Source organism: Dromiciops gliroides, chromosome 3 (genome assembly GCF_019393635.1).
Source record: "Dromiciops gliroides isolate mDroGli1 chromosome 3, mDroGli1.pri, whole genome shotgun sequence".
NCBI classification, from domain to species: Eukaryota; Metazoa; Chordata; class Mammalia; order Microbiotheria; family Microbiotheriidae; genus Dromiciops; species Dromiciops gliroides.
This window is the reverse complement of record NC_057863.1, coordinates 263,163,489-263,178,407: the sequence shown is the minus strand read 5'-3', so window position 1 is coordinate 263,178,407 and position 14,919 is coordinate 263,163,489. Positions and strand designations below refer to the sequence as shown.

General features: G+C 37.2%; 1 protein-coding gene across 2 annotated transcripts in view; it reads left to right on the top strand.

Moving 5' to 3' along the window:
* The window catches only part of LOC122746025 (amyloid beta precursor protein), a 169,491-nt gene that overhangs the window by 90,821 nt on the left and 63,751 nt on the right, over window positions 1-14,919 (top strand). For both annotated transcript variants that reach the window (XM_043991498.1, XM_043991499.1), the window contains exon 6: window positions 9,423-9,625. In XM_043991498.1, the coding sequence (XP_043847433.1) occupies window positions 9,423-9,625 (203 nt within the window). The remainder of the gene's footprint in view (window positions 1-9,422; window positions 9,626-14,919) is intronic.

Here is a 14,919-nt window from a genome sequence, read left to right as displayed (position 1 = left end):
GCTTTGTAATTAAATTTATGCAAGTCTTTTGTGTGTTTGGGAGGTTGATCACCAGACATTTTATGCATACTTTGTAGTTATTAGGAATGGAATCTCCCTCTGTTATTATTTCTTGTGTTTTGTTATTATGATAGAGAAATAAGGATTTCTTTTGTAGCTTGCACCTTTGGGCAGCTAAGTGGTACAGTGGTTAGAACACTGGGCTTAGGACCAGGAAAACTGATCTTCATGAGTTCAAATCCAGCCTTAGACACTTACTAGCTGTATGATCCTGGACCAAGTCAGTTAACCCTGTTTGACTTAGTTCCTCATCTGTAAAATGAGCTAGAGAAGGAGATGGCCAATCATTCCAGTATCTCTGCCAAGAAAACTTTAAAATGGAGTTATGAAGAGTTGGACACTACTGAAACCACTGAATAAAACCAAAAAAATTGATTTTCTTAAATTGTATTTTTGCTGATGAACCATCATATCAGCAAACAGGGATACTTTTATCTCCTCTTTACCTATCTTAATTCTTTTCTCTCGTTTTACTGCTATTGTTATTGTTTCCAGAACTATATTAAATAATATAGAGTCTCTCCAGAAAGGGGCACAAAAACTGAAACTGATAAAACTAGGGAACTGGACTACTTGAAGAAGAAGAGATAATCTGCTTGCCTCATAAATTTAAAAAAAGGTGGCATAGGGTTCCCCACAAAAAGGCCAGAAAGTGGGGCAGCTAGGTGGTGCAGTGGATAAAGCAATGGCCCTGGATTCAGGAAGACTTGAGTTCAAATCCGGCCTCAGACACTTGACATATACTAGCTATGTGACTATATGGCATAGAGTTCCCCACAAAAAGGCCAGAAAGTGGGGCAGTTAGCACTAGCCCTGGATTCAGGAGGACCTGAGTTCAAATATGACCTCAGACACTTGACACTTGCTAGCTGTGTGACCCTGGACAAGTCACTTAAGTGAATTGCCTCACCAAAACAACAACAACAACAACAACAAAAGGCCAGAAAGCAAAGCTCCAAAGCAAAAGTGTAAAAAAACAGGAGAAATGCATCAAGGATATGGGGAAGAGGTCCAGTGGGGAAAGGGTTACATTAAAAAAAGAACAAGATAAAGTAACTGAACTGGAGCAGCTAAGTGACACAGTGGATAGAGTATCAGACACGACTGAAATGACAGCAACAGAAAAGGGGAAATTGTAACTTTGGGAAAACATTAATGACAAATAGAGGAAAATTATATCTAACACGTAACTTTAAATATGGATAACAAATAATCCAATAAAATGAAAAAAAGATAGCTGGTTGGATAAGAAAACCAAGCCCTACAACCTTTTGATTACCAGAAACATGTTTAAAAATAAAGATATTGGGGCAGCTAGGTGGCACAATGGATAAAACACTGACCCTGGATTCAGGATGACCTGAGTTCAAATCTGGCCTCAGACACTTGACTCTAGCTGTGTGACCTTGGACAAGTCACTTAACCCTCATTAATTAATTAATTGGATAAATAAATATATACACAAAATAAAGCCAAAAGAATGGAAAAAAATATATACTGTGGGTCAGGTGAATTTTTTAAAAAGCACTGGTTGTAATCATGTATCTGATGTAGCAAAGAAAAAAAAACATTCAAAAAATAGAGATTAAATAAATGAAACTACGTAACGGTGAATGAACCAAAGATAATAAACCAAAATATCAGTGATAAACTTGTAGAGCTCGAAAACACAATGAAATTCATATGAAGGAAAAAAAGGTCAAGAATCTGAAGAGAAATAATGAAAGAAATGAGAAATGAAGGGTCTAGCAGTACTAAATACAAATCTGTACTACAAAGCAGTAATTAAAGCAGTTTGGTTAAAACTGGTTAAAAATAGATCAGTGGAACAAATTAGGTACATGAAGTAAATATATAATATCCTTATGTCTCATAAATACAAGAACACTGGCAACTAGGATAAGGACTCACTAGAAATGTTGGGAAAATTAGACAGTAATCTAAGCATGCAGATTTAGAGCAATAGCTCACACTCTATATAAAGATAAACTCTAAATGTGTATATAACCTATATAGGATAGGTCACAGACTAAACGAATTTGGAGACACAAGGGGGCAGGGAACCCTATCTGATATTATGAATAGAAGAAAAATCCATGGAATTTAATTTAAGGAATACAGAGGATCACAGAAATAAATTTTTTATTATATCAAATCAAGTAATTTAAATAAACAATTTGATAAAGTTAACATTAAATGAGAAACAACTGGAAGAAAAAAATCTTTGCAACAGATTTCTTGGGTAAAGGTCTTATTTCCAAGATATATACGGAACTGATTAAAATTTATAAGAAAGAGCTATTGATAAATGGTTTAAGGGTATAAACAGGAAGTTCTCAAGGGAAGAAACCCAAGCTGTCTTTTTTTTTTAAATGCTCTGTCATTACTCATTATAGAAATCCAAAATTAAGTAATTCTGAGATTGCATCTCAAACTATCAGTGGCAAAGCTGAAAAAAGGGGGGGAAATGTTGGAGGGACTGTGGAAAAGCAGGCACATTGATGCACTATTGTTGAACCTGTGAATTGGTATAACCATTCTGGAAGGCAATTTGGATATATACTCCAGAAGTTAGAAAGGGAGTACTCTTTGGCCCATTAGCCTATACTAAAAAGAGATCAAAGAAAGAAGAAAATGGTTTATATACAAAAATATTCACAGCAGCTCTTTTTGTGGTAGTAAAAACTGGAAATGAAAGGGCTGTCCATCAGCTGATGTGGATATGAAGGAATACTAATACACTATAAGAAATAATGATGATAATGTTAATAATAAGAGCTAGCATTTATAGAGAACTAGGCACTGTGCTAATAATAAGCACTTTGCAAATATCTCTTTTGATCTTCACAATAACCCTGTAAGGTGGTGCTATTATCTCCATTTTACTGAAGCAAACCGAGGTCACATGACTTGCCCAAAGTTACTCCATGAGTAAACGTCTGGAGTCATATTTGAACTCAGTTCTTAATGACTCCATTCTATGGTTGGCTCTTTGCCCAGCATTCTATCACTGTATCACCTAGGTGATTTAAAAAAGACATGGAAATACTTATACAAAATGATGCAGAGCACAGTAAACAGAAGTAGAAGAATGATTTATATCATAACATTGAAATTTTAAATAAACAATTCAGAGAACTTTTATGAAGAACGAAATTAGCAGCAGCAGGAAAACATTTGCTAACAATAAGAACCTGTAAAATCAAACAACTTTGAATGCTGTAAGAACTATGATTGATACAGTTAACTTTCATTATTTCAGAGGTCCAAAGATGAAAAAAATACTATCCATTCCAGAGAAGTGAATGAAACATAAAACAACTGTTGAGAATTTGTTTTGTTTGGTTATGCATATTTATTTCAAGAAATTCCTTTTTATTTTCTTTTTTCCCCAGTACTATAGGAGGGAGAGAAAATGTTTCTGTTAATATTTTTTTTTTAATTAAAAGGTATGGTAAATTGCTACAAGAGTTGTGAAGTGTTAAATGCACTTTCAGATAAGGTCAGTGTAGTGTTTTAATTGACTGTTTTACTCTATTACAAGAGACCTCTCATAGATTGGTCATTATCTGTAAATGTTTGTAACGCAAAAAAAGAAATACGTCAATTAATTAATCAATTAATTTTTTTTTTGGCGGGGCAGTGAGGGGTGAGTGACTTGCCCAGGGTCATTAAGGAATCGCTAGCTTTCTTATGAGCCTTTTTCAACTTAGCTTGGCTAGTCCTTATAATTCTATATACATATTCAATCTTTCTTGGTAAGATTTGCATAGAGCCTATTCTTTTTTGGCAGAGTTTTCAGAAATCCAGTATCACCTGTACATCCTATTAAGTCAAGTCAACAAGCAATTATTAAATGTGTACTATGTGCCAGACACTGTACTAAGTTCTGGGAATGCAAAGAAAGGCTATTTTTTTTTCTTCTGTTGATGCAAACTAATGAAAAAATACCAGATGTCTTCTTACACTTTTTTCCTTTAGGGTGATATTGGGGCAGGAAATTGACGCTTGAATAATAATTGAAACTTCTTTGAAATGAATCTGTTAGATTTCTGAAGTGGATCATTGATTTCCTCCCCACTCCCATCTCTTAAATAGCCCCAGATGTCTTAGCCTTTATATCATTTTCAGTCATTGATAGTGTCTCACAGAATCTGAGTTAAAATATAGATTATATAGGTAATTATGTATATTATCATATAGGTTATCTACTAGCTCCTGGGACATTCCTACTCCCTTCTCAATGAGCTTAGTGCTTGACTCATAGTCTTATTCTCTACTCCAACTCTTGCCTTTAAGTTCATAACAGTGCCCCTACTAAGCTTAAATCATACCACTCTTAGTAAGAGGACTTCAGAATTTATTTATTAACTCAAATATCCTAGCTTCCTTCTTCAAACTACTCAACTCCTATGACTTCCTCCTCTTCTCCATATCAAGTGGAGTACACACCATTGTACAGGGTATAAACACACCTTTACCCACAAGTATTCCACTTTTAGGCTCTGAAATGCTTTTATTTGATCATATAAAATTTCCTATCATTCCATCTAGCCTTTTGCCTTTTATCTCCCAAACTTATTATTTGTATTTAGCATTTCCTCTCATCCCACTTCACTGGTACTTTATAAGGGACACTGATAACATTTTAAAAATGTTAAATACTGCAGAGCCAAGGACTAGTCTCTGTGATGTTCTCCTGGAAGCCTGACACATTTGACACTTAACCATTAACAGCTGCTCTTGGAGTCTAGCCATCTAACCAGTTCTGAATCCATCTATTTGTTTTGTCACCTAACTTTTATCTGTCTACCTTTTCCACAACAATAAAATCATAATGACTTTCTGTAATTACTGCATCTCTTTCTGGATAGTGATCAGCCATCTCTGTAATGATCCTTTGAAGAATTTTCCAAGGAATTGAATCATGCTCACTGGTTTATAGGCTCAATTTTCTTCCCTTTAAAAAAAAATTGTGATAGTTACAATTTCTTCTTTTTTATGGTGCCTCTGCCAGTCTTCATTATTCTTCATATCACTGATGGCTCTCTCTCCTGGCAGTTCTTTTAGGATTCCAGGTTGTAGTTCATTTGAGCCAGGAGACTTATATTGATCAAGGTCACCTAAGTGCTCTCTTGCATCTTACCTTACTTTGGATGGAAGTTCCCAATAATTGTTTCTGTCCTGTCATTTCCAGTGTAAAAGTCATTCTCCTTTGAAGAAATAAAATAAGAATGGAGGTGATCCATTTTTTTCTCTAGTCAGATATCTTAACATCCACCTGAAGCAAAGATACTGTCCTATCTCTGATCTTCCTTTTTGTCTCAATATAACTAAGAAAGCCCTTTTTGCAGTCCGTAGTTTCTTTTAACAATCAATATAACTCATCCTGAGCCAAGGTTCCCTTTGGACTTCTACAGTAGATTGTGCCCCCACCTATGTAACCTTCAATCTTTCTCTATCCACAAGTTCCTTCCTGTCTATTGACTTGTGTAAGTCACACTATCCTCCAAAAAAACCCCAACTAAACAAACCCCAAAACACTAAAACAAAAGTCTGCGGATAACACCACCCTCTTAAGCTATCATCTTGTATTTCTCTTCCCTTTCCCAAACTACTTGGGGAAAAAAATGTCTACGTGTCTCTACTTCCTCTCTTCTCATTCATAATACTCTGCATTCTGGCTCCTGGTCACATCATCCAGTTGAAACTGCTGTTTCCAAAGTCACCTACCAGTGATTCTTGGTTGCTACGTCTGATTTTCAATATCTCATCCTTTCTGAACTTCCTGCAGTAATCACACCATTCTCTCCAGGATACTTTGTCTTCTCTTTGATTTTGTGCTACTCCTGTATCTTAGTTCTCTTCTTAGCCATTCGACTACTCCTTACTCTCCTTTGCTGCATTACCATTAGTATTTTGCTCCTTAATGCTGTAATGTGCTCTCAAAGCTGTATCTTGAACTTTGTCTTGGTTCTCCATGCTTTCACACTTAGTGAGCTCCTTAGATCCTTTAGGTTCACTTCTTGTTGTATGCAGATGACTCCCAGATCTAAATATCCTGCTCCATTCTTTCTTCTGAGATCGAGCTCCATATCACCACTTGTCTTTTATATCTCAAACTCAACGACTCAACGTGTCCATTAGAGAATTCATTGTCTTTCTCTTCAAACTCTTCTTCTGAGCTTCCTTTTTACTGCTGAGGACACCACCATTCTTTCAGTCACATAGGCTCCAGCCTTGGTGTCATTCTAAGAAACTTTAAGTCATCCCACATGTCCATCCTATTGCTAAATCTTGTCATTCCTACCTTTGCAAAAGCTCTCATATGAGTGATCGTTCTTTTTCATTTACATAGCTACTTCCCTAGTTCAGGCCTTTGTCACTTCTCTGTTAGACTTTTGCATTTATTTCCTGACTGATCTTCTTGCCTCAAATTTCTTCCCACTCCAGTTCATCTATCACAAAGCTACCAAAGTGATTTGCTTACAGCACATTTCTTATGAATTTACACTCTAATGACTCCCTAATAGTTTCAGGAGTGAATATAAAATCCTTTTTGACTTTTATTGTGCTTCACAATCTTCTGTCCCTAACTGACATTTCCAGATATCTTACACATATTCCCCTCCACACACTCTACAAGAGGATCCTTACTCCTCCCGTGCTATCTGTTCCATTACCTCAGCCCTGACACCTTCCTCAGCTGAGAACTTTGCCTTGTAGTTCACTGAAAAAAAAAATGAAGGAATTTGCTAAGAGCTACTTTTCCCTCCTCCTCATCCCATATCACTAAGATGTCTTTGTCCACTGTCTCTCCTTCACCCTTGTCTCATATGAAGAAGTGGTCTTTCTTTATTTGTGAGGCAATGAGGGTTAATTGACTTGCCCAGGGTCACACAGCTAGTAAGTGTCAAGTGTCTGAGGCCGGATTTGAACTCAGGTCCTCCTGAATCCAAGGAAATGGTCTTTCTTACCAAGACTGACCCTTCCACATGTACTCTCTCTCTTCTTTTTTTTTTTTTTAGTGAGGCAGTTGGGGTTAAGTGACTTGCCCAGGGTCACACAGCTAGTTAAGTGTTAAGTGTCTGAGGCCGGATTTGAACTCAGGTACTCCTGACTCCAGGGCCAGTGCTCTATCCACTGCGCCACCTAGCTGCCCCCCATGTGCACTCTTGATCTCATTCTGCCCCATTTCCTTCAGCAGGTTGCCCCTATATTATTCCCACTCTCTCATTATTATTGGCTGCTTCCCATTTGCCTGTAAGACTATATTGATTTATCCATCTCTACTATCATCCTATAGTTTTCCTCCTTTTCTTATCTAAATCCTTGAGAAAACCAATTGTAATTGGTGCCTCTCCTTCTCTCAATCTCTTCTTAAGTCTTAGCAGTCTGACTTACCAACTCATCATTCAACCAAAACTGCTCTCTCCAAAATTACTATATGATTTCCAAATTGCCAAATCTGATGACCATTTCTCAGTCTTCATCTTTCTTGACCTTTGCGGCCTTTAACACTTTTGATCACCCTCTTCTCTTTGATACTCTCTATTTCTATTTTTTGTGGCATTGCTCTATGTTGGTTCTCCTCCTATCAACTTGAGCACTCCTTCTCAGTCTCCTTTACTAGGTATTCATCCAGGACATGCCCAGTCACCATGGATACCCCCTAAAGTTCTGTCCTGGACCTTCTTTTCTTTTCTTGCTATACTATTTCAATGGGTGATTTCATCAGATCTCTTGGCTGAGTTATCACTTTTATGCTGATAAATCTACTTATCTAGCCCTAACAGTTCTCCCAACTTCTAGTCACACATGTCCAAATGAATTTTGGACATCTTGAATTCAATGTTTCATATACATATTAAACTCAACATATCCAACACTGAAGTCATTGGATCCCATTTCAAACCTTCCTTTCTTAAGAACTTCTCTATCACTAGCAAGGGAACTATCCTCACATCTACTCAGGCTCCCAAGCTAGCTGTCATTATTGACTTCTCATTCTGTCTCACCCCATCTAATCTTTTGCCAAATCCTATTAATTCTACCTTTATAATACCTCCCTTACATACCCCATTACCCTCCTCTAACACAGCTGGCCACCCTTGTGCGGGGTCTTTTTACCTTAAGCCTGGACAATTGAATAGGCCTTCTGTTTGCTCTTCCTGCCTCAAGTATTTTCCCACTCCAGTCCACCCTCCACTCAGTTGCCGAAGTGATTTTTCTAAAATCATCTTTGACCATGGCACCCCTCTATTCCATACACCCTAGTGGCTCCTTATCACCCTTTAGATAAAATATGAAATCCTCTTTTGGGCTTTTAAAACCCTTAACAACCTTGCCCCTTCCTTCCTTTCCAGTCTTCTTACACTTTCTCATCTCTACCTGTTTCCTTCAAGACTCAGTTCAAATCCCACTTTCTGTAAGAGATTTTTCCTGGTCTCCTTTAATGCTTGTGCCTTCCCTCTGAGATTACTTCCAATTTACCCTGTATATTTCTTATGTATATTTTTGCATGTTTTCTCCCCTATTAGAATGTGAGCTCCTTGAGGGTAAGAGATATTTTTGCCTTTGGTTGTATCCCTAGTGCTTAGCACAACACCTGTAACATAGCTTGTTGACTCTGTCTAGCATTTTCTGTTCTTGACACACAACACTGCATCTCCTATCTACTTATGCCTGGAGTCGATAGTTCTCCTAACACCTCTATCTATTAGAATTCCTGATTCCATAAGGATTTCCTCACACTCTACTTTTTTTTCCTGAGGACTTTGCTGGCCCCTCTAGTTTCTAGTGCTAAGACTTCCTTTACCTTGTACATGTATATGTTGTCTCCTTCCAATAGAATGCAGGGTCCTTGAGAGCAAGAACTGTTTGGCTTTTTCCTTTATATCTTCAACACCTGGCAAAATGCCTGTCACAGAGTAAGCACCTAATGAATACTTGTTTTATTGATAGCCAAACTTCACCTAACCCAACCTGTTTGCTCTAGAGTTAGAATTTCTAGTATAGAATCTGTCCTCTGACACTTACCACCTCGATGACCTTAAGCATGTCACAGAACCTCCCTGGGCACCTGTTAATGAGTGAGTTGGACCAGACGCTATGGTCCCTTCTCATTTTCGATCCAGGATCCTGTGCTCTCTTACCCGAATCACAAGTCCAAAGTCTGAGCTTCCTATCATAGATTATAGCAGTTTCGTGCATTGTGCAGTGATTGTGCAATAAAAAAGAAGATAGTAAACTCTAATGGTAGATAAACTGAAGCTTCAGAAATTAAGATTTCCTATCACACATCTCCTAACTGAGTAAAGACAATTTGCAAAGTCAGCAAAATGGTGTTTTTCTCTTTACAGTGATGACAAAGTAGTAGAAGTTGCAGAAGAGGAGGAAGTAGTTGATGTAGAAGATGAAGATAACAATGATGATGACGGCGATGGTGATGAAGTAGAGGAAGAAGCTGAGGAACAATATGAAGAGGCTACAGAAAGAACTACAAGTGTTGCCAGTACTACCACCACCACCACCACTACAGAGTCTGTAGAAGAGGTTGTTAGAGGTAATCTCATTTTGGATGTTTTTCAGCTGTCGAGAAAAATATGACCTTTACTATTTTTAAAATGTTCCAAACAGCAAAATAGTTCACATTGTTTTACATTGTTTTAACATCCAGTGCTTTTTTTTATTTAAATACCATCTAAGCAAAAGAGTTCCTTAGTTTAACGCCTGCTTGTACGTGTGGGTATGTTTTTGCGTGTTTGTACATGTATGTATATATGCCCATATATGTGTATGTCCATATACGTGTGTGTTTTAGTATATTTTATAAATATTTACACTTACATACACACACATGTATATGCAATGTATATGTATGCATACATTTAGATAATGATCTGGGAAAATATATTTGGACTTTTTGGCCTCACCAATCTGTTTGAAAAGAACATGGGGGGGGGGGTAGTTAGGTGGCAGAGTGGATAAAGCACCGGCCCTGGATTCAGGAAGACCTAAATTCAAGTCTGGCCTCAAGACACTTGACACTTACTAGCTCTGTGACCCTGGGCAAGTCACTTAACCCTCATTGCCCTGAGGGGAAACACAAAAAAGAAAAGAACATATGCTAAATATTTTAATGGAATATAAAATCCAGTAGGACAGCTTACATTGCAGACAAAGCACAATAATTATTAGATAGCTGCTGGATTCATAGGTGCACTAAACTGCATATGTGAGAAATGTTTTCATTTTTTTTCTTACCTCTACAGTTTGCTTTTAAATAAGTATGCTTTTAAAAAGTGAATGTTAATTGTTTTTACATGTAATTAGGGAAAAATATTTTAAACATTAAATTTTTTCCTTCCTCTTTTCTCTCAGGTATAATCCTAAGTATTTTTATACTATCTATAGTTATTTGATTTGGAATTTCACTTTCTATTTCTTCCTTCAATATTGTCTTGGTAATATATAGAAATGTTGTTTATTTGTATAGGTTTGTTTTATATCCTGCAGCTTGCCGAGGTTATTCATTGTTTCAATTAGTTTTTTAGTTGATAATCCAGGGTTCGTTAAATAAACCATCAAATCAAGTACAAAAAATAATACTTTTGTTTCTTCTTTATCTATACTCATTCTCTTAATTTCTTTTTCTTGTGTTATCACTATAATTAACATTTCCAGTATAATACTGAATATCGATGGTGATAATGGAAATAACTTACCTCACTCCTTATCTTATTAAAAAGATTTTTAGGGGCAGCTAGGTGGCGCAGTGGATAGAGCACCAGCCCTGGATTCAGGAGTACCTGAGTTCAAATCTGGCCTCAGACACTTGACATTTACTGGCTGTGTGACCCTGGGGCAAGTCAGTTAACCCCCATTGCCCCGCAAAAAAAAAAAAAAAGACTTTTAGCTTATTCCCATTACAGATACTGTTGATTCTTGGTTTTAGATAGATGCTACCAACTAGGTGTCTCAGTGGATAGAGTAATAGGCCTGGGATCAAGTCAGAAAGACCAGAGTTCAAATCCAACCTCAGATATTTACTAGCCATGTGATACTGGGCAAGTAATTTAACCTCTGTTTGCCTGGAGGAGGAAATAACAAACTATTCAAGTATCTTTGTGGGGAAAAAAATGCCCCATAGACAGTATTGGTATGCTGTGGTCCATGGTATCACAAAGAGTTGGACACAAATGAACGAAACACTTATTTTAGCTGAATTTACTTGTAAATTCATCTGGTCCTTTTTTGTTTTTGTTTTTGTTTGGGGATTTGGATTTTTTGGGGGGTAGGTAGAGTGGGGTTTGTGTATAGATTGTTCAATTTTTCTTTCTAAAATAGGGTTATATAAGTATTTTATTTCCTGTTCTGTGGTCTGAGCAGTTTTTGTATTTTCTTAAAAGTATTCATCCATTTCATTTAGATTGTCAGTTTTATTGGAATGTAGTTGAGAAAAATAGCTCCTACATATCTCATCCCCCTTTGTAAGAATGTAAACGATTTAACCTTATTTAGTCCCATATGATTTCTCACTCATGTTTCTCTTTTTATGCCTCTCTTGACTTCTGTTTATCAGATTTTCTGCTTAGCTCTGGGCTTTTCATCAGGAATACTTAGAAGTCCTCCAGTTAAAGGTCCACTTTTTACCCTGTAGAAATATACTGTTCCTGGATATGCTGTATTCTTATTTGTAAGCTTAGATCGTTTGCCTTCTAGAATACCATACTCTAAGCTCTCTACTTCTGTGTGATAATGGCTGCTAAATCTTGTATGATCCTGACTATGGCTCTTCTATACTTGAATTCTTTGTTGTTGCAGTATTTTTTTTCCCTTCACCTAGGACCTCCAGATTTGGCTATAATAGGCCTAGGAATGTTATTGGTTTTTTGTTTTCTTTTTAATTTATGTCTTTCAGATAGTCCAGTGATTCTTAAATTGTATTCATGATTTGTTTTCCAGGTCAGTTGTTTTTCCTATGAGATATTTCATATTTTCTACTATTTGGGCAGGGAAGAAAAGGGGATTGTCTTTATTATTTTTTGGTGTCTTGTGTAGTCATTAGTTTCCATTTGGACAAATATAATTTTCAAGGAGTTTTCTTTAGTAAGATTTTGTACCTCTTTTTCCAAGCTGGTAATTCTCTTTTCATATTTTTCTTCTCTATCATATGAAAAACAGTTGCACAATAAAGAGAACATATTAACTCTAATGGTAGATAACCTGAAGCTTCAGAAATTGAGAAAGGTTTCTGTTATACTTCCTAACTTAGTAATGACATAGGTCTTTTTTTCTGACAGTTTGTAGAGTCGATATTTTTTTGTCCCTCTATAACTCTCATTTGGTTTTGTTTGTGGTGGTGGTGGTTGGTGGGGTTTTTTTGGGGGGAGGGTTGTTTGTTTGTTTGTGTTTTGTTTTTTTTTTTCCGAGGCAATGAGGGTTAAGTGACTTAGCCAGGATCACATAGCTAGTGAGTGTCAAGTGTCTGCAACCAGATATTCTCATTTGGTTTTTAACTCTTGTTTTAAATCTTCTAGAAATTCTTGTTGGACTTGTTTCCAAGCTGCATTTTTCTGTAGGGCTTTGTTTGTATTTGAATAATTTTCATTTGTGGTTATGTCTTGAGTTTCCTGGTCACCATGTTAGTTCATGATGGTGGCATTCTTTTTTTGTTTGTCTCTTCATCTAGTCTACTTCCTGACTTGGACCTCTTTGTTAGTACTGGGCTGTGTATAGTTCTAGAGGGCATATCTGTCCTGAGCTTCATCTTCTGCTTACATCCTGCTGCTGCTTTCACAGCTCTGGCTGTAGGCCTGCAAGCTTTTAGTGCTCCTAAAGTTCTATAATCTGGGGTACCATCTGTTCACTGTCCTGTTCTCAACCCTTTGATTTCCTGACATAGGTTTAGGTCTCTTGACTTGTGGTTGTATAGTCTCAGTAGACTGCTGTTGGGCTCGGTTACTGTTAGCCTGCTGGGAGTCCTTGTAGGTTCAGAGCAATGAACCACCTACTACTCCCCTTTGGTTTGGGACCCTGCCCTGGTTATTTGACTACAAGCTTAAATAGAAGTGAAAGCCTAGGACTATGTTTTTGCTGTACTCTGAGATAAGAGCCACACATCGCTGTTCCCAGAACTTGTTCCTTATTTAGGCTAAGATGCATGTTCATTATCACTCTAATCCTCTCTGGATCTATAACCCAAAACTGGGGAGCAGGAGGCAGAGCTATTAGATGGTACTTGTTCCTATACCCAGCAATAATTCAGGGGTCCCGTGGAATATTTTCTGCCCTTGCACCCTGTCCTAGCCCTCCTTCAGTCACTTGGTGCCAAAATATGCAGTGTACTATGTGTACTGCTGATCAGACCCTGTCTCCAGTGTCTACAGATCTCTGTCTCTTTGTGTCTATCCATCTCTGTCTGTCTCTCTGTCTCTGTCTACCCAAGACTCTTCATGCTGGAAAAAACTACTCCCTGAAAATTTTTCTTGGGTTTCCCAATCAGAATTCTGTCTAGTACATTATTGAGAATGGACAGTTGGGAGCTAGGCTGTCCTGCTTCTTCTCATTCTTCCATCTTGACTCTACCCGGTTGCTTCCTTCTGAACTTACTCCTCTTTACATTGAGTGAGGACTGCATCAATTTCCCCATCCCATTCCAATGTGGATCAGTGACCCCAAACTAAATAGCTGCCATTTTGCATCTTTTTGTGTCACATTGCTCTGGTCTGTGTCTCAGTCCTTTCTTGCCCTGGTACACAGCTTCTTTCTGGGCATTAGAGTGTTCCACATGGCTCAGTGCTCCTGGCTAGACCCCATTCCCCCTATCTGAAGACCTGTCTGTTTCACTAAGAAGATATCTTGGAAAAATGATTCATATGACTTTTTCTTGGACTTCCCCATTTGGCTTGGTGTGTTTTCTAGATCTTTTTGGAGGAGTTTTTTACTCTTAAGATTCTTTCATCTTGGTTCTACCTCCTACCCTAAACACCAATTACTTTTAAATTTTTCATATGATTTTGTTGCATTGTCGTTAGTAAATCGTGTGCTAGATATTTCTGCTTTTCTACATATTTTGGCCACAATAGATGGTCTTTTTGTAAGTATGCTATATACAGCAAAGTAGTATGCGAATTCCTTTCTATTTCCTTTAGTAATTACCAAAGATAATAATTTCTAATTCTTCTAAAATTTTATTCATGTCCTTAAATTCTTTCTTATTTAGCTTTTTGTTAGATTTGCCTAGTTCTAGGAAGTGTACTTTGAAGTCCCCCCCACTCTTACCATTTTCCAACCTATTTCTCCCTTCAATTAACTTTTCCTGTATATTCAGGTTCTATGATATTTATTTAATCCATATGTTTTAAATATTGATTTATTTATGGTGGCTTTAAACAAAATATAATTTCCCTGGTTATGTTTTTATCATTTCTGTACTTAGCTAATTTGAAATCATAATTGCTATCCTTTTTTTTCCTTAATTCATCTAAAGTATAATAAATTTTCAGGGGGCATAGCCAAGGTGGATGAGTTAAGTTAGCAATTATGTTGAGCTCTCCCAACCCACCCCTCTAAACAACTTTAACAAGTCTGTCAAGCCAAATTCTGAGCAGGTTAATCAACGGAAAGTCACAATGATTCATTTTGCCAGCTCAGGGCAGCTTTGGAGGACAGAAGGAGAGGTCTGGCAACACTGTAGGGTTAGAGATAGCCCCAAGTATGGTGTGCTGTTGGCTGTGGGCCTTAAATAGGGGAAACAAGTGATTGTCCTTGCATAGGAACAGAAGGCCTACAAAATCAAATAGGCTGGAAAGTGAGCAAACAACAACAAAAAACTTGACCATAAAAGGCTACTGT